The 21,508-nt window shown below is 38.5% G+C and overlaps 1 protein-coding gene across 1 annotated transcript; it reads left to right on the top strand.

The window, feature by feature from the left end:
* Positions 1–9,681: 9,681 nt before the first annotated feature.
* Positions 9,682–10,041, top strand: LOC143869801 (uncharacterized). Its single transcript, XM_077376359.1, has one exon. The coding sequence runs from the start codon at positions 9,682–9,684 to the stop codon at positions 10,039–10,041; it is 360 nt and encodes a 119-aa protein (XP_077232474.1).
* The last annotated feature ends 11,467 nt before the right edge of the window (positions 10,042–21,508 follow it).

The raw sequence follows: 21,508 nt of genomic DNA, 5'->3' as shown, positions 1-21,508 counted from the left end.
TCTTAATTACCATTAAAAGACAAAAACGTTTCTCTTTTAATCACCATTAAAAGACAAAAACGTTTCTCTCTTAATTACCATTAAAAGACAAAAACGTTTCTCTCTTAATTACCATTAAAAGACATAAACGTTTCTCTCTTAATTACCATTAAAAGACAAAAACGTTTCTCTCTTAATTACCATTAAAAGACATAAACGTTTCTCTCTTAATTACCATTAAAAGACAAAAACGTTTCTCTCTTAATTACCATTAAAAGACAAAAACGTTTCTCTCTTAATTACCATTAAAAGACATAAACGTTTCTCTCTTAATTACCATTAAAAGACAAAAACGTTTCTCTCTTAATTACCATTAAAAGACAAAAACGTTTCTCTCTTAATTACCATTAAAAGACAAAAACGTTTCTCTCTTAATTACCATTAAAAGACATAAACTTTTTTGGTTTTGAAAACACACCACAAGCACATTCACCAAGGTCTTGGGTTCAACTCTCCACATATGCAAGTCTTTTGCTTTAAAACAAGAGAGGGAAACATAATTTGAATCTTCCCTCCATAATCTTTTCAAATCTTTTTATTATTTTGTTTAAAAATTCTAACAATTCAGTCTTGAAATTTAGATCCATCGATCCAAAGCCTAAATCTTAGGGTTATTAAAGAAAAGTTAATCGCAGTCATTACAGATTTCACAATTTTTATTAGGTAAATTAAAAGGAATGTGTACGATGCGTATTTATCGAACACACGATTTCATTAAGTAGTAAAGTAAGAATATCATGCACAAGGATCAACAGATCCTTAGGAGTAGAGAGATGATTTTACAGTCCTTTGTAGACCTAAAAAGTTTCACATTTAGGATTGAGATTGGACATCTCTTCCTTTACACCACTAGCATCAGGCCTAGCCTCCATACACGCATTAGGGTGACTTATCTCGTTCACGGGGTAGAGAACAGTAGGAAATATGGGCACGGTAAATATTTTACCCATTGAACAATATCAATATATATATATATATATGTGTGTGTGTGTGTGTGTGTGCGCGTGTGTGTGCGCGTGTGAGTATGTGTGAGTGTGTATGTTATAATATATTCTATAATATATATATATATATATATATATATATATATATATATATATATGTATAGAGAAACGGTTCCTACACATATGTGTAGAGAGTTCTCTACACACTAGCTTAAAATACAGTGGGGCCCCACATTGTTTGGGCGATCCAAGCCATCCATTTTAAAGGCCCTCACATAGATAGGGTGTCTACAAAAAATCAGATCCATAGGATCATCCCAACCCTACGATTTGTGGAGATAAAATGGATGTCTTTAAACCTTCACAAATTAGTCCATTTTTTGCCTCCACAGTTCGAATGGTTAGGATGATCCTATGGATCTGATTTTTTGTGGACACCCTATCTATGTGAGGGCCTTAAAAATGAATGGTTTGGATCACCCAAATAATGTGGCCCCCACTGTATTTTAAGCTGTATTTCAAGTCCAATAATCAGTTTTGGACACAATCCGTTCTCAAAATCCACAACAAACAGGGCCTTCATTTTGAGTCCAATAATAAGTTTCGGACTCACAATCAGTTATCAAAATCCAAAAAATATTGCCGTTGTAGCTTGAGTACTGATTGTGAGGCTAAAGTTATTATTGGACTCAAAATTAAGGCAGTACCAATTGTGAGTCTAAAACTGAATATTGGACTCAAAATTAAGGCTCTGTTTCTTTTTTGTTTTGACAAGAGTTCGATTTCTTATGTTTAAAATGGATGGCATACTAAATAAAACATGCGGCCCTGCAATACCTTTTTATGTGCTAGTGTAGTACATGCTATAATATAATTTTTTTTTACTAACAGTAAAATTCTCCTTACTAAACAAAACAAAACAAAACATGATTTATTTACAAAAAAAGTGCCCCAAAAATCATTTCCATAGGCTGATCCTAGCCCTCCAATCTATAGAGGTTTCCATAATTCCTCTTAAATCGGATGGTTAAGATCACCTTAGAGATTTTTTATTAAAAAAGCATAAAGGAGGGGGGTAAGATTGAAATTATGTGGCTTTAATGAGTGCCTTTGTTAAAAAGCATAAATTAGGGGGTAGGATAAAAAATATGTGGGTTGAATGGGTGCATTTGTTAAAAAAAGTAAATAAAAGTGATGTGTAATTCTCAAAGAATTTTCAAAAAATTCAAAAAATTCTCTTCTTTTCTCTTCTGCTATATAGTAGTAAATATGTTTACTAGAAACAAGGGCAAGGTAATTCTATAAAGAGAGAAACCTTAGTATCCTTAGACTCAAGGAATCATATTAATCCACTCTCTAGTTTTAGTTTGCCTCACAATGGTTATTGATCGGTAATCATATTCAGGTATACTTAACTATAAGCTAACCAATGTGATTTTTTTGAAGGGTTAGGATGATCCTATGAAGCAGATTTTTTTAGCACACCCTATCTATATGAGGGCCTATCAAATGAATGCTTTGGATCATCCAAACAATGTGGGCCCCCTATGTTAGTGAGGTCTAGCTCCTATATGCTTATATGAGCTCTAGCTCACAAACATTTTCCCCATATATATATATATATATATATATATATATATATATATATATATATATATATATACTAGAAACAAGGGCAAGGTAATTCTATAAAGAGAGAAACCTTAGTATCCTTAGACTCAAGGGATCATATTAATCCACTCTAGTTTAGTTTGTCTCATAATGGTTATTGATCGGTAATCATATTCAGGTATACTTAACTATAAGCTAACCAATGTGATCTTTTGGAAGGGTTAGGATGATCCTATGAAGCAGATTTTTTTAGCACACCCCATCTATATGAGGGCCTAATGCTTTGGATCATCCAAACAATGTGGCCCCCCTATGTTAGTGAGGTCTAGCTCCTATATGCTTATATGAGCTCTAGCTCACAAACATTTTCCCCACATATATATATATATATATATATATATATATATATATATATATATATATATATATATATATATATATGTGTGTGTGTGTGTGTGTGTGTGTGTGTGTGTGTGTGTGTGTGTGTGTGTGTGTGTGAAAACATTTTCTACACACAAGTGTAGATAAGTTATCTACACACTAGCTTAAAATACAGTTGAGGGCATATTGTTTGGGTGATCCAAACCATTCATTTGATTGGCCCTCACATAGATAGGGTGTCCACAAAAAATCAGCTCCATAGGATCACCCCAATCCTAAGATTTGTGGAGGTAAAAATGACGTGTATAAACCTTTACAAATCTGTCCATTTTTTGCCTTCACGGTTTGAAGGGTTAGGATGATCCTATAAAGCTGATTTTTTGGCACACCCTATCTATGTGATGGTCCATCAAATGAATGCTTTGGATCACCCAAACAATGTGGGTCCCCACTGTATTTTAAACTAGTGTGTAGAAACCATTTTATCTCTCTCTCTCTCTCTCTCTCTATATATATATATATATATATATATATATATATATATATATATACATACATACAGAGAAAACGGTTCCTACACATATGTGTAGATAAGTTATCTACACACTAGCTTAAAATACAGTGGGGGCCACATTATTTGGGTGATCCAAACCATTCATTTTTAAGGCCCTCACATAGATAGGGTGTCCACAAAAAATCAGATCCATAGGATCATCCTAACCATTTGAACTGTGGAGGCAAAAAATGGACTAATTTGTGAAAGTTTAAAGACATCCATTTTACCTCCACAAATCGTAGGGTTGGGATGATCCTATAGATTTGATTTTTTGTAGACACCCTATCTATGTGGGGGCCTTTAAAATAGATGGCTTATATATATATATATATATATATATATATATATATAAGAAAGGGAAAAGGGAATCTAAGTGTTTGCATAGGTAAGTTACCTATGCAAACACACTTATTCACGCAAATCACCTCCTTCACAAATTCCCATAGGATGATCCAAACCGTCCACGTGCTCTTTACAAATCACACACTTTGAAGGACAATTGCATAGGTAACTTATTCAAGTATAGCTGTTGGATTTCTTGTTCAAGACTGGAGAAGGAATGACGAGGGGTGGTAATGGCTGAAAGGCGGGGATTTCAACTAGTCCAAATCCAAAGAGTTAATTGACGTCTAATTCATGAGCTAAACAATGCAAAATGACGCAAATCCAAAGAGTTTGTGTTAATGGAAGGGTGGTGACAAAATCACCCTGCATCCCAAACCCTTCCGACAAAACCTCGCCCAGATTCGCATCCCTTGACATCCCAAATCCTTCTTCTGAATTGAACCTAAACTACCACAGAAATGGAAACCCACTTCGCTCTAGCCCAGGAGCTATCCCCTTGACCTGCGGCTCAAGGAAAGAATCCATGCTCCCAAAGCACAAGAATAACACAGACGTCGAAGGCTGCTTGTTTAGCCATTCAATGCAGGGGTTTGAGTTTTCCTACGACGGATCATCTTCGAGAGCAAGCAAGGGACTGACTGGGTAGATGCGTGGGGTCGGATGGTCAGGCAAGCATCGGCCCTCAATGATTGCCCCCATCACGGTGGATTCTAGCTCTGTAAAAGTGTTGATTATTATACCATTCGTGAAACCCATCTTTACAAGGGAGACGAACCACATATAGCCGTCGGATTTCTTGTTCAAGATTGGAGAAGGCATGACAAGGGGTGGTAATGGTTGAAAGCCTGGGGATCTCAACTTGCCCTTCAAAGTGTGTCTGTATAGGGCATGATTTGTAAAGAGCACGTGGACGGTTTGGATCATCATATGGGAATTTGTCAAGGGCGTGATTTGCGTGAATAAGTGTGTTTGCATTGGTCCCTTTTCCATATATACACATACACACACACTATAGCAGAAGAGAAAATGAGAGAATTATTTGAATTTCTCCCAAAATTCTAATAGAATTACACATCACTTTTTTTGACTTTTTTAACAAAGGCACCCATTCAACCCACATATTTCCAATCCTATCCCCTCCATTATGCTTTTTAACAAAGGCACCCATTAAAGCCGTATAATTTCAATCCTACCCCCCTCCTACGCCTTTCAAAATATTGACGAAATCCGGGCACCTTAAGAGGAACAACATATTATGGAAACCTCTATAGATTGAAGGGCTAAGATCAGCCTATGGAAATGATTTTACGGGCACAACCTATTTCTGTTGTGTTCCATCACATGGATGGTTTGGATCAACCTAGTATTTCTTAGTTTCCAAATAAAAGTGTATTACTGTAATGGCTTGATTTAGGGAATAATTATATTGATGTAATTGCTTGATTGTGGGAGTTGATTTGGGTAGAATTATTATAAGAAAGGCTTGATTGTAAGAGCAGGGACACAAACGTTTATCAATATTACTTGGAGGTCTGGGTTTCCTCGAATTAACCTGTCTTCTTCTTCTTCTTTTTTCTATTCCTGTTCTTTTTTCTGTTCCTCTTCTTTTATCTCTTATTTATCACTTCTTTATCTCTTTATTTTCTATTTTATAAAGTAGTGCTCTATCATCTGGTATCAGAGCAAGGCTCTTGTGCATGCCTACTACACGCGCACAAAGTAAAAATCATTCTACTGTAACGATGTCGTCCTTGCCTCCCAATCAAAGGATCGGAGATGACCGAGTCGCTGATCCGTTGCTAGAAGCAAGGTTCGCCGCTACAGATCGTCAGATCGGAGAGCTTAAGGAGTACATATCGGCTGTGACAGCCCAACAAACAAAGAGTATTGAAGCTTTAACAACAGATTTTGTCAATCACGGCTCCTTCGCGCTACACCACTGAAAAAGTACAAAACGATCCTGAGATCGTATCTGGGTCAATCCATCATGGCGAAGTCAATCATCAGCCCTGTCGATTAAACAATTGGGAGAGTCACGAACATGGGGTGACAGGAGATCGGATGCAAAATTAGCCCTTCATGAAGGTTGAGTTTCCACTTTGGGGAGGTGACGATCCAACGGGATGGATATCAAGAGCGGAAATATATTTTCGCTTTCACCGCATAGCTGATAATATGAAGGTGGAGATTTTTGCCATCAATTTGGACGGTGATGCCATCCAGTGGTATGATTGGTATGAGTCAAGCCCTGGAGTGCCCACATGGGAAGATTTTGTCGAGGGTCTCATGGCCTTTTGGTCCTACGGGACATGAAGATGTTCATGGACAACTTGCAAAAATTCATCAAATGTCAACGGTACTAGAATACCAAGGTCGCTTTGAGCGACTCTCTAATCGAGCTCATGATTGGACTGAACGGCAACTCATTGGCACATTTGTAGAAGGGCTTCGTTCGGATATTCGTCGTGAAGTCAAGATTCATAAACCTCGCACCATGACTGCAGGAATATCATTTGCCCGATTACAAAAGAAGCGGCTTGCAGATGATAACCGTCGCATGAGCAAGGTACTCACAAGCCGATCGGGTGATTGGATCCGAGGAGGAGCATCAAATATAAATACACCGGCTTGCAGTCCACCTGTGAAGCGGCTTACATGGGAGGAAATTAAGGAAAGGGCAGCACGAGGTCTTTGTTGGCATTGCGATGAGAAATGGCAAAGGGGTCATCGATGTAAACAAAAGACACTCTACCTCATTGAACCAGTTGAAGACATTATTGATTCCAATGAGTCAGACACTGATGAGACTGAAGTACATGATAAGGACGGTGCAGATCTTCATGCTTTGGCGGGGTTTTCTACCCCCCAAACAATGTGAGTCAATGGATTTATCAAGCGGCAGCCAGTGACAATATTGATTGATTCAGGAAGTGCAAACAACTTCTTAGATTCAAAGATGGCGAAACAACTTGTTTGTCCAGTGGAACGTGCTGACCAGTTTGAAGTAAAGGTGGCTGATGGGAGGTCCATAACCAGTGGAGGTAAATGTTCTGATATCAAAATCACAGTACAAGATCATGCATTCACTACAGATTTGTTTCTCCTTCCTCTGGATAGATGTGATATGGTCTTAGGGGCACAATGGCTACGCACTCTCTGGGACATTACCTGGAATTTTTCAAAGCTTGTTATGCATTTCACGATGAATGGGAAGTCGATTACTATCAGAGGTAGAAGAGGGGTAATGTAACAACTGTTAGTGCCCACCGTATAGAGAAGATGTTACGGAAGGAACATGAAATCTTCCTAGCACAGTTACAGAAGGTTGAGGCAAGGGAGATCACCTCTCATGAAACTCCAGATATGGAGTCGTTATTGTCAGAATTTTCGGATGTCTTCGAAGAACCAAAGGGTTTGCCACCTAAATGTTTGCATGACCATAAAATACCATTGCTCCCAAATAGTAGTCCTGCAAATGTGAGGCCTTATCGTTATCCATACGTACAAAAGGCTGAGATTGAAAACATAGTCAGAGAGATGGTGGAGACAGGGATTGTTAGGCCAAGTGTCAGTCCTTTCTCTTCACCAGTTCTACTAGTTCGCAAAAAAGATGGATCGTGGAGGATGTGCATCGACTATCTGGCATTGAATCGGATAACTGTTAAGGATAAGTATCCTATTCCAGTAGTTGACGAGCTGCTTGATGAAGTTGGTGCGGCCCAATATTTCTCGAAGTTGAATCTACGATCGGGGTACCATCAGATTCGTGTCCATGAAGCAAACATACCAAAGACGGCTTTCAGAACCCATGATGGCCATTATGAGTTCCTACTAATGCCGTTCAAGTTGTCTAATGCTCCATCAACCTTTCAGAGCCTAATGAATGACATCTTTTGCCCATACCTTTGTAAGTTCATCCTGGTATTCTTTGATGACATTCTCATATTTAGTACATCGTGGGCCGAGCATTTACATCACATGAAAATTACTCTGACTATTTTAAGAGAGCATTCTTTGTTTATTAAGAAGTCGAAATGCAGCTTTGGAAAGACCAAGGTTGAATACCTTGGTCATATTGTCTCAAAGGAAGGAGTGCCAACTGACCCATCGAAGGTGAAGGTAATGGTAGAATGGCCAACCCCAACCAACATCAAAGGGCTAAGAGGTTTCCTTGGGTTGACGTGCTATTACCGCAAGTTTGTCCAAGACTATGGAAAAATCAGTGCACTGTTGACAGCACTATTAAGCAAAGATGGGCCCATCTGCTGAGGAGGCTTTTATCAAATTGAAGAAGGCAATGTCGTCCACTCCGGTCCTAGCCCTACCTGACTTCCACAAGTTGTTTGTGGTGGAATGTGATGCATGTGGGATTGGAATAGGAGTATTGATGCAAGAGGGGAGGCCTTTAGCTTACACCAGCAAGGCTTTATCTCGCCAACATCAAACCATGTTTGTGTATGATATGGAGATGATGGCTATTATTCATGCAGTGACAAAATGGAGGCCATATCTACTGGGTCAACTTTTTCATATCAGAACCGATCATAGGAGTATAAAGTACATTTTGGAGCAGCGAATTTCCTCCATGGAACAACAAAAGTGGGTTTCAAAATTATTAGGGTATGATTTGGAAATCGTTCACAAGAAAAGGAAGGAGAATGTCGCAGCAGATGCATTTTCAAGAATGAATGAGAATGCCGAGATTGTAGCCATGTCACTTCCAATATTTAGTGGCCTTGACGACATACGGAGAGAATGGGCACAAGACAATGATATACAGGCGTTGATTCAAAGGCTACAGCAAGATCCAAGTTCCGACCCTCACTACACATGGGATGCATTAGACCTTCGGCACAAGGGTTGAATTGTTTGGCGGCGCACTCTACCCAGAAGGCCTTGATCTTGAATGAGCTCCATTCGTCTCCTAGTGCGGGTCACTCGGGATTTTCACGCACATACAAACGTGTTGCTCAGGCTTTTTATTGGCTTGGCATGAAGAAGGATATCAAACGGTTTGTGGAAGAATGTGATGTGTGCCAGAGAAACAAAGGGGAAAATGTGGCTAACCCAGGATTACTGCAGCCATTGTCCATTCCCACTCAAATTTGGGCAGATATTTCCATGGATTTCATAGATGGGTTGCCTCTCTCACAAGGAAAGAGTGTCATATTCGTAGTGGTGGACCGACTTACTGAGTATGCTCATTTTTGCCCGTTGTCCCATCCATATACGGCGGCGACTGTTGCCCAGTTGTTCATTGAGAATATTTTTAAATTACATGGGATGCCACAATCCATTGTTAATGATCACAATCCAACTTTTATTAGTCACTTTTGGCACGAATTCTTTAAGCTGCAAGGAACTGAGCTAAGGATGAGTACTTCGTATCACCCCCAAACACATGGTCAGACAGAGGTGGTTAACAGATGCTTAGAAAACTACTTGAGGTGTTTTACAAGTGACAAACCGAAGCAATGGGTCCATTGGCTGCGTTGGGCTGAGTGGTGGTACAACACAACATATCACGCGTCAACAAAGAAAACACCTTTTGAAATTGTTTATGGTCGTTCCCCGCCACTCATCACATCCTACACTCATGGATCTACTAAGGTACATCAAGTGGATTGTGAGTTAAGAGATCGAGATGGCATGCTAGAAATTCTTCGAAATAATCTCCACCAAGCACAGGCTAGAATGAAGCAACAAGCAGATAAACATCGCTCAAAACAAGAATTCGAAGTTGGAGACTAGGTGTATCTACGTCTGCAGCCATATCGTCAAGCATAAGTAGCGGTTCGGGCATCTATGAAACTCTCCCCCCGATTTTATGGACTGTATCGCGTACTCCAACGCATTGGGATAGTTGCTTACAAATTGGAACTTCCTGCTGGTCCCAAAATACAGCTGGTTTTCCATGTGTCATGCTTAAAGAGAAATTTGGGGGATCAGTTGAAGTCTCAAAACCAATTGCCTGCTACTAATGAAAGGGGAGAAATTCAATTCCAGCCCCACACTCTCTTGGATCGCAGAATTGTCAAGCAGGGTAATCGAGCCATCACAGAAGTATTGGTTCAATGGGCCAACTTGCCAGCGAAGGATGCAACGTGGGAGAATTTTCAAAACTTAAGGGAGCATTTTCCTGATTTTGCGCTCAATCAACCTTGAGGACAGGGTTGAAAATAAGGGAGGGGGGATGTTAGAAACCTTCCTAAATTAGTTTTATTCCATATTTCTTAGTTTCCAAATAAAAGTGTATTGTTGTAATGGCTGGATTTAGGGAATAATTATATTGATGTAATTGCTTGATTGTGGGAGTTGATTAGGGTAGAATTATTATAAGAAAGGCTTGATTGTAAGAGAAGGGACACAGAAGTTTATCAATATTAATTGGATGTCTGGGTTTCCTCGAATTAACCTATCTTCTTCTTCTTCTGTTTTCTATTCCTCTTCTTTTATCTCTTTATTTTCTATTTTACAGAGCAATGCTCTATCAATATATATATATATATATATATATATATATATATATATATATATAGAGGAAAGTGTTTCTAGTCCGGCCGACTAGAGATCATTCTCTAGTCCGCCACCCAAAAACACATGGGTCCCACATATTTGGGTGATGCAAAGCATTCATTTGATGGGCCATGACATAAAGACGATGTCCACAAGAAATTAGCTTCATAGGATCATCCCAACCCTATGATTTGTGGAGCTTAAAATGGACGGCTATAAACTGCCACAAATCTGTCCATTTTTTAACTCCACAAATCGAAGGGTTAAGAAGATCCTATGAATTCCCTGTGAAACTAGTATTTGTTCCTCAATTCTCACTATTTAAACTTTATTTTTTGAGTTGTAGAGAGAATTACATTAAAGGAAGAAAATGGGGCAGAGCTCCATGGCTTAGATGGACAATACATATAGAGAACAAGAAAAAAAAATTACAACAGAAACACAAAAAAACATAACCCTCACAGAAGGAGAAAGTCAAATATCTGTCTACCAAATGAACTCTGGCTACCAAATGAACTCCATTGGGAACCAGGGGTCCAGGTGTCCCACCAATTAACTCGCACTCATAAAAAACTTGCATTTATATGGCATTATGGTCCTAGCCAAACATCTAACAACAACCGATTTTACCAACAAAACACAACTAGAATAAGTTGACCGATGCCAAAAAAAATCCACCAGTTAGCTGTTCCGAATTGATCAAAAGTAGCATCCATCTATTGAGCATAAACACATCACCTAATGAGAACAAAAATAAGAAGAAAATTCACTATAATCACTAAGACTTTAAGCATGGCATTATCAATCTCCCCTGCTCTGACGCGCTCCTCCAACATCCTATATTCGCTACGGACTTCACGTCCATTGTACGACCTTGCCTCACTGCCTGGCTCGGTCCTCTCTAAGTCATTGTCAGCCCAAAAGAAATGCTCGCATTGCTTGCCCTGCATAATGTTTACACGTTACAATTTCAAGAAGATAGAAAAAAAACGGCAATATTGAATACTACTCACATTCTTCTGAGCGCAAGTGTAGCAAGGGCGTCCTTGGTTACCATTCTTGTTACTATGGGTAATTTTCCTAACCGCTGGCTTAGAACAGTCACATACCTCGGCGGTTCGCCACACACCACGTGAGGTACTACTGTAGTTACTAGATGATGCCATTTCTTTGGTTTATCTTACATGCAAAAAAAACGACCATTCATTAAAATCCTTTCTGCGCAAAGACACACATTATGTCACATACCTCGGCAGTTCGCCACACACCACGTGAGGTACTACTGTAGTTACTAGATGATGCCATTTCTTTGGTTTATCTGACATGCAAAAAAAAAACCATTCATTAAAATCCTTTCTGCGCAAAGACACACATTCTGCAATAAAATCCTTACAAAGGAGGAACCAACTTGGCTTGCTTTTCTAAGTAAAATATCTCTCAGTTGCCCTACTAAACATTTGTGATGGAAAATATCTTTCCTTGGGGAATTTTTCTTCTTTGAATGATTTAGAGGGAAATCATCATAAATTGAAGATCCCCCTAAATGGATTTGATTAGGGTTGGCTGAACTTATCTTTTTCGTTTGTGAACCAAGTAGGGAATTTTTCATTTCCAAACTTTTCTTGCAATCGATACATGGCGTAGCTAAAAGTAAAATAAAACATGGCCACACAAACACACACAATATGCATAAATTTAGGAGAAAAATTAAAGAAAAATTACAGGAAAAAACTCCAGAAGAGAGTGTTTAGGAAACCCCACCAAATAGAGATAAATTTCCGGTTCCCGATGTTTAGATTAAGATTCCAGTCTTCAGTTTCCAATCCTAACATCCAGTGATCAAATTCCAATCCCAATTGAATCAATCAAAATGTCAATCTAATCTAATCCCCAGTTCACCAATTATCAAGTTTTTACTCTCCAGTTTTCCAGTAATCAAGTTCTACAATTCCTAGTGAACTGGCTCCTTAACTTCTCAGTTCTTTGATTCTCCGGTTATCTGACTATTGAGTCTCTTAATCATCCAGTTCTCCAAATTTTTAGCTCTGTAAATCTCCAGTCCCTAAATTTTCTACTTCTCCAGTTTTTCAATTCTTCAGTTCATCCAATCTTCAATTCTCCAGTTCCAAGTCATCTAGTCTTCCAATTCTCCGGTCCACCCATTGTTCGATTATTCAGTTCTCCAGTTCTCAGGTCCTTAAGCCTCTAATCCTCCGATAATCGAGTCCTCCAGTGGTTTAGAATAAAAGATTTTTGATATATGTTCAAGTTTTAGGGTTTCATCTAAGGTCTTGCATTATATTAAGTTGCATTGTGTCTAGAGAGTCCTTTGTCGATTAAACCCACGCAAAATGGTTCTGTCATTTTTGCTTTGGTATTCGATGACTACGTCATCTCTACCAAAGAGGGGCATCTGTAGACACCCCATTTTGCTCTGCTTTAATCAACAAAGAAGTTAGAGTTCTTGTTATCAGTCTTTTTCAGTGTTTTCCGTTCCCGTGTCCGCTCCTCTTGTTTTCTCGATCTTTTCGGTTATTTCTATCATGTTTTGCGCCGTCCTGATAATTGTTGAGAGGGGTTGTTCGCGGGCATCTGAGCAAAAGAGAATTTGGACCCATTCAGTGGGCCCGCCTTGAACATGTCGATGGAATAGGATCAAGCAAGTAGGACCACTCATTGATCTTATTATATAGAACTACATCAAGAGTTGGACATTAGAGATAATAAATTTGAATAAAATTGGTTCATTTGTTGCAGTCACAAAGGTTTGGAAAATCGAAATTTTGAAGGAGTAGTTGATCGGCGAGGTAGTGGGGCCCACTATACATTTAATGTCTATCACATTAGAGTGATCCAAACCATTCTTGAAAATGATTTTTAAGCCGTGGATCGTCAAATTGATGGTTGAGATTATCCTAATTAGAATTAATTTTGGAGCACAATCAAGTTACACTATGGCCTAATAATTGGATGGTTTGGATCAATTGGAGTCGGCCAACATGTGTCTAAGAAAGGATACTAAAAATAAGAAATTTATAAAAGACCAAACACATTGAGTTGGTGGCTGATTTCGGCAACCCTTCCAAATTCGGTATTTTTCCTCTTTCAAAGCATGCAGCTCACGTCTTTCCTTAATCCAATGTTTCTTTCTCCCACCCAATACTTGGCCGAAGGAGAAAGTTGATTTTCTTTAGGATCTCTTGCTCATTTTATCAAGGGTTACTTAATTGGGAATGGGAAAAAAGAGGAGAATTGCCTCACTTAAAAGAAGAGAAAAACTCGGTTTAGTTTTTTTGGCTCTCAAGAACGGGGAGTTCTGGGAAGAAAGAAGAGAGGAACGGCTCCCTCGATCGCTCCCACTCTCCACAGATCTCTCCCTCACTTTCCCTCATCCTTCCTCATCCCACGGTTTCTCTATCTCCTTCATCTATCCCCCAACCCCTTCAGCCCACTAAAAAAAAAGAAAAGAAAAGAAAAACCGTAAAACAGAGCACACTCTCTGTGCCTCTCTCTCCCTCTATCTCTCTCTCTTTCTATCCCTCTCCCTCTCATTCAAACCTCATTAAAAAAAAGAAAAAAAAAAGAAGGAAGAGAGAACGAAAAACAGAGCATCTCGTGCTCTCTCTCTCTCTCTCTCTCTCTCTCTCTCATACTCTCTCTCTCTCTCCCTCTAATTTTCTACATTAGTATCCTCACCATCTCTTAAACTCTCATTGTCTCTCACGTACTCACTCCCCCAGAACCCGTTGCTTCCTCTCTCTCCACCACCTCTCCCCCAATCTCCCTCTCGGCAGAAACTCCCCATTTTTACCCTCTCTCATGCCGCCTACAGCAGCCTTTTCTGTGTTTTTTCTAGCTACATAAAAAACAGAGCAGTGCTAAAAGAGTGTTGTTTCACTCACTCCATCTCTCACATCCTCACTCTCTATATTTCTCATCTCTCGGTTCCTATCTCTCACACTCTCTATCTCTCCCATTCTCCATTACTCTCACTCCCATTCTCCCTCTCTCTCTCTCTCTCTCTCTCTCTCTCTCTCTCAACAGTGGTTTTAAAAAAAATAAAAAAAAGAAAGAAAGAAAGAGAATAAGGGGCGTCGGATCGAGCGTCGGCGGGATTTTCCGGACTCTTCGGCTCTCGGATTCTGCGAGGATCTCGATCACAGGTAGGTGCTCAATTTTCAGATTTTTCCAAAATTATTTGGCATTTTTTATGTATTTTTTGCATGGTTTTTAATATTTAACTGAATTTAATTCAATATTAAATGTGTGTGCTCAAAATCATGATCTGCATGGGTGTTTCAATTCCGTTTCGTCCCAAAATTTAATACAATTATCTATCTAAATAGAGTAAAATAACTATCGGATCGGATCGGATCGGACATTGGATCAACGGTTTTTTAGAATTTGAGTGAAGAGTGGTATTTTATTTAAAATATTGGCTGAGTAATTACGAAATTCGAAAAAATAGCCATCTCAGGATGATCTATTTTTTGGAATTTTAAATTTTTCTTGTGTTCATCACATCAGAACAAGGTTGGAGGACGTTTTCCAGAATCGTAATTTTCTCAAAAATCGTGTTTTAAAAATAGAAAACTCTTCAAAAATATCTTTTCGACGAAGAAAAATAAAATATATACTAAACGAATTCCAAAATTAATGAAATTTCGTAGGAAAATAATATAATGCTGATAAAGTTTACCATGAATGTTTGAGAATTTTTGAAATTGGTTTGGTATATTATTTTATGCTTTCTTTGAAAATTATCAGATTTTGGGAGAATTTTTATAGACATCAGATCACAGATAAAATTCCCAAAATTTTTACAGTAGTCTTATATTACATATTTCTAGTTGCTGTAAAATTTTCAAGTGATTTAGATCTTGTTTCATATGGGATGTATTGTTAATTCATAATCTTGTCTGAAAATTAAAAAATCCGAAACTGATAGTAAATGGTTTCCAAAATTCATTAAAATCTCACAACATGCTATTTTTACTTATATCTTGTTACTGTAGAAATTGCATTGAATTTAGATTCCTATTTCTAGTAGTTTCTGTGTTATTTTTGCAATCTGATCAATTAATTGTTGGATCAAAATTAAATATGACCTTAATGTAAAAATCTGTAAAAATCTTCCAGTAAGCTACATCTCATCATATCTTGCTGCTGTAGAAGTTTCAACTCATTTCGAATTCGTTTGCAACAGTTTCACTTGTAAAATCACTCATATGTTTAAAATTGATAAAATTCATTGAAAATCCGAAATTAATTGAAAATCATCTGAAAATCTCTAAAGAACCTTAAATCTCTGTCACATATTAACTCCTTAATCCATTGAAACAGAAATCTTAGAATCTTTAGATTTCCCTGAAAAACGGCCAGCGCATCCATAATCGTATCCCTATTGCACTCGATCTTTGACAATTCGAATATTTAAGCTATAGCATGTTGTTGGCTCCGAGGTTACTGTCCACGGAAATCCTGAGATATGCCAGGCAATAAGATGCTATAACCTAAGTATTAGATTGCGCAAGGAAAGAGCGCACGATTCCCTTCCTTGGAGCTATTCTGGGCCGAAATTGGTGAACCCTAGAGCCATTGGTAATCCTTCAATGTCAAAAAACTGAAAATCCTTGAAATCTGAAATTAACTAACTTCAAGAACTGAAATCGATTCATCTCGTGTCTCTCGGAACCATTGGATTATGGTTTCTATCATAAGAACCCTCAGAGCCCAATTTAGGAACACGGGTGTCGTGTCTTGTCCTAAGTTTTAGGCAGTCTTAGGTTTTAGGAGTCCTAGAGTTAGGAGTCCAGCCTCATCACGTACGCTTGCTATGAATAGCAACCGTGCCATAGGTCTAGTTACACTAGTCACCTCACTTTTTCCCTAGGACAAGCCTAGTTACCTAGGATGTAGGTTAACCTGCATTAGTCTAAGGGACAACTTGCACTTAGATAGGATCATATAGCATCTTAGATGAAGTCCTAGGATAATAAAAACTTCAACTTGAATTAAATAACTTCTCTCAAAACTGTTGAAACAGTCAGTCCAGTTTAGATCGGTGTCTTAAATGAGTTAGGCATAAGTAGCTTAGCTTAGGTGCACCGAACTACGTCGATTCTGATCCCAGTGAGGCTTGGGTACGTAGGCAGCTTGGATGTCTGATGGCATACCAACCGCGAGTCGGCACTACAACAAATTGTGGTGTTCTGTATATTAATTTTCTTGTAAATGCTTAATCAAATCACTTAGGATTTTCCATGAAATTAGAATTTTAGGAGAACTGTCACTTAGATTGAATCCAGACAAATAAAGTAATCAAGATACACATTTAGGATTCACATTGAAATTAGATCATAGGATGCATGTCACATAGTTCGCACATTAACATAGAGTTGAATGGGCCATTTAAAATAAATTTAAAAGAGTTAGCTTTTGGAATCGAAGACCGATTACCGGGCAGGAATGGTGCATGTGGTGGATAACTCCCCATACCTTCCATTCTCGTAACCAGGTAGCGAGTCTAGATTTCTGGTTAATTACGAGTCCTAGATCTCACATCTAGGTGGCGACTCTGTCAGTCTCTTTTGTGTGGAATTCGGATTGCCTCAGTGATCCCAAGTTCACATAAAAGATGAATTAAAATCGATATTAAAAATGCACACGCCAATCGCGTGGGTACAAGAGACCAAGAGAGAGCGTGGCGGCCCGCGCCCCAACCCCTCTCGCGGGATCGGGTCCCACAAAAGGTTAGATGAAAGTTAATTGTAATTTTTTTATGCATTGCAATAATTTTAAGTTTTCAGGTAATGAAGAGTGTTTCTTAAATATTTGGTTCATATAATTATTTTTTATATTTTTTAAGCTATCTATGATTTTTTTTTTAAACTTTTATTATTAAAAAAAAATTCAATCGTCATAGCGTCTTTTCCGAAACGGCCGAAACACTGAAGTGTCCCGTTCCACTGGCCAGAACAAAATGAAATCAATAACTAAGCTTCTTACTTATTCTTCCTACTTCAAAAAAGTAACAAATAGGAAGAAAAAGCAGAACCATGAACACATGACCTAGGTGGTCACTAGCACGAACCAACGAAACTAAATTACATGAAGCAAGAAATTAATCGTAAGGTTGACGAAACAAAATTGGCACCATTTACTGCACATTACATAAATTGGACAATGGTGAAAGACTATTGTCTAGGTTGTCATAGCTAACAAAGCAACCAAACAAACTATGTTAAAGCAAGCAACATATTAATCAAAAAGCCAAAAATACTGAATTGGGCACCATGTGCTACAAATTGCACAAATTTGATAGTGTTAAAGCAATGAAACTATGAATTCATATATGGTCACTAATAGGTTTTGGTTTTTATAAGAAAGTGAAACAGCTGAGGACTCATCCGAAGTGGCAAGTTTCTCTCTTCTTTGTCCAACGTGTAGAGCTTTTTTTTTTTTTTTTTGGAATCGTAACGTGTAGAGCTTGTACAAATAAAAAGAAACAGCTAAAATATATGTTCAGCCCAATGATTAGCTTCAGCTCCATTGGCAAGTGTATGTGAAGCTTAGAAGAGAGGAACGCAGGTGGGACTTAGGAATGGGAGAAGGAGTTAAAGAAGAGCACAGATCGGTCATGGTTGGGAGTGGAATATAGAGATATGATATGGGTGAGGATGCAGCTCAACTTCTTCTGTAAACCCAGATACACATACAAGTACTGGTTATGTCCTTCTATTTCCACTACTCTTGATTGCTTTTTTTCTTTTTGAAAGATAACACTCGCACGTGATTCTTACTTGCTAACCTCATTCCCTTCTTCGGTTTTGAATTTGTAAAGGATTAATATGAACATCTAGCATAGTTGTACTGGGAGATTTCCTCTGTTTTTAATTATTTTTAACTTTTTTTTAAACATTTTTAGCTCTCATCCATTTAGTTTAAAATAAAAAGAATTGTCAGGGCAGCACTTCCTATGGCTTTTTGTCTCCTAAGAACATTGTATGTATCTGCATTGAATTTTAAGACGTAATTATGAGCTAAGAAAATTAAGAACATTTGTTCACAACATTACAAATGTATACCACCAACTCATTGCTGCAAGTTTGACCACTTTAAGTTGATAATTGTTGTATTTTCCTACTATCAGTAAAACAAAATAAGGAAATCAAGGATGCAATATTGCAAATTTGAAACTCTATACCACAATATTATTGGTAGGAAACAATACAGGTGTATTTGTCACAAGGATCGCACAAAAGAAACATCCAAAAATTTGGTCTGAAAACATATTAGGAAATAAACACTCACAGTTTCATTTGACGCAAGCTTCTTCTCAACATTTGATTCATGAAGGTCTGGCAAAGAGTAACCAGTGACATTATTTTTGTCGTTAGAAAGTCATTTGAAGCTGTCATCTTAACTACATAATGCTGATAAATTAAAAGAGGGAGATGGTGAGACAGAAATAAATAGATCATGCAAGATGGTTCTCTTTTTATATGGCCACTTGATTTCTCTGTTTCTATTCCCTTATGTTTTTTTTCTTTTGCTAGATGCATATTACAATAGACTTATCAAGGATACAACAATCACATTATGACTTTTTTTTTGTTTTTTTTGGTGTTACAACTATCACATTATGACTTTTTTTTAGTTACCACACAATATGACCTAAAATATGACATAAAGTGTCTGAAATTAAGAAAATGGTAGCTTATCCTACATTGCAGGACCGGCGAGGAGAAAGAGAAATAATCATCATCTCTAAGGTGAAGTTCCTATAAGTGTCGCTAAATTAAGAATTTGAGATGCATTGAAAATAACACTAAGCATCATTTTACCCAAAGCAAATAGAATGTCAATCTACTGAAGTTATCTGGCTGTACCCGGCATAAAACCAAATAGCAGTCAAATGAATCTGTGAATACATTTTTTGTTACCAGGGCACTAATTAAAGAAACAGGTAAATGGGATTTAAGCTAGTTCCCTGTTTGTTTAAGATTATGATAGCCGATTGTGAGTGCCAAACTGATTATTGGACTCAAAATTACATTTAAATTTGAGTCCAATAATTGGGGCACAACCTATTTATGTCGTGGCCCAACATGATTTTTGGGGCACAACCTATTTATGATCAAATACAACATCCTACCCTGTATTTGATCATAATGTCGAAATCATAGTGGGCCACGACGTAAATAGGTTGTGCCCCAAAAATCATTTCCATAAGATGATCCTAACCCTCCGATCTAGAAAGGTTTCCATAATGTGTAGTCCCTTTATATATCTGAGTGCAAGGAACGGAGGGTTAGGATCATCCTATAAAAATAATTTTGGAGGCACAACCTATTTACATTGTGGCCCTAACCCTCCGATCTATATAGGTTTCCATAATGTGTAGTCCCTTTATATATCTGAGAGCTAGGAACGGAGGGTGGTCAGGATCATCCTATAAAAATAATTTTGGGGGCACAACCTATTTACATTGTGGCCCAACAGATGAACAGTTTGGATCATCCGATGAAGTGGGCCGTACAGTACTTTTTGAAAAGTACTGGACTATACGGCCACACACCATATAAAATCTCATTTTTTTTACTTCTCTTTCAGCTCTAACTTGTAGTGATGTACCCAATCAAATGGTCACTGTTTGACAATCATGGCCAGAAAAAATCTTCTTCGTTGAGACATGCAAAGAGGCTTTCTAACAGAATTAGCAAAGATAATTCCCACCTGGGTTCTGTTTAACTCTAATCATCCTATTTCAGATTGCCACCAGAAATCCTTACAGAATATAAACAGAGGAAAATTAACCAATCAATAAGCAACTCACCAGCAGCCCGTGCAGAGCCAAGAGTTGCTGCAAAAGCTGAGAGTATAAAAGCCAACCTATGGCTCTGAAAAGCATCCTTAAACATCAAGAAGAAATTAAAACAAAAACAACATTAGGAGTTGGAAAACAACCACATAAACCCTCAAATAGAATGATAAAAAATTCCAAAAATTAAAGAGGTCAAAATGAACAACAAAAGCAACAAAAAAGAACTGACTCATTGAACAGAGAGAGAGAGAGAGAGAGTATAAAGGAGCAATAGAGGCAAAACATACCTCCTAACAAAAGCAACAAAACCAAACAACTGAATCACTAAAAAAAAAGACAAGGAATCAAAAAAAAAGAATTGAAAAAGGAGTACCTTGGAAGCGTCTTGAACAGAAGAACGTGAGTTCCCAGGTGTCCTTTTCAGCTTAGAGACAGCTGCATTGCGAAAAAACGAGGTCCCAGACCTCCTTTATAAGAGGGACCTGCCTTGCCATTTGTTAGACCTAAAATCGGTAACAGGTACAGCAGTGGCGTAAGAACTGAGAGCGAGTGACGAGGGAGGTTGAGTATGAGTTCTGTGGTGAGTACTTAGTCCTGCACAAGGCAAACAAGGTCAGAAGACCAGACCGGATTTTACTCCGGACAGGTCCTTCGACACTCAAGTCAGTATGAGCAAGAGTGAAGGGAAATGTCAGTTTTTAGGGAGAAGAGGGTTTTTTAGCATTACCCATTAGTCTGAGCTTTAGTCCCCTATTTATAGGGAAAATCTGTTGAGGTGTCCTGGACAGGTGTCCAGGACAGGTGGCGGCCTGTGAGAGGCTGGATCTCACCTACTCTGAACAGGTGGCAGCCTGTGAGAGGCTGAGTCTCACCTACTCTGGGACAGGTGGCAGCCTGTGAGAGGCTGGGTCTCACCTACTCTGGGACAGGTGGCAGCCTGTGAGAGGCTGGGTCTCACCTACCCTGGGACAGGTGGCAGCCTGTGAAAGGCTGGTGTTTTCACACCCCATCAGTTGCCCCCCAGTTTTCCAAGTCATTGAAGGACTTGGGAAAGTGTGATCACTCGTTTTTCTGGATGGGGAGACGTTGTTCGGGGGTGAATCGAAGAATTTAGCACGGAGTCCGGAGTTCGCAGTCCGGATTTCGGAGTTCGCAGTCCGGAGTACGGAGTTCGGAGTTCGGAGTTCGCAGTCCGGAGTACGGCTTCAACCGGACTGGCTCCTGGCGCATTACAGAATACATTATATCCAGTCCGGAGTTCGCAGTCCGGCGTTCGGAGTTCGCAGTCCG

The sequence above is a fragment of the Tasmannia lanceolata genome, unplaced genomic scaffold, assembly GCF_043159265.1.
Source record: "Tasmannia lanceolata isolate RefF3 unplaced genomic scaffold, GAP_Taslan_0.1 ptg000003l, whole genome shotgun sequence".
NCBI lineage: Eukaryota > Viridiplantae > Streptophyta > Magnoliopsida > Canellales > Winteraceae > Tasmannia > Tasmannia lanceolata.
This window is presented reverse-complemented; position numbering and strand designations above follow the sequence as displayed.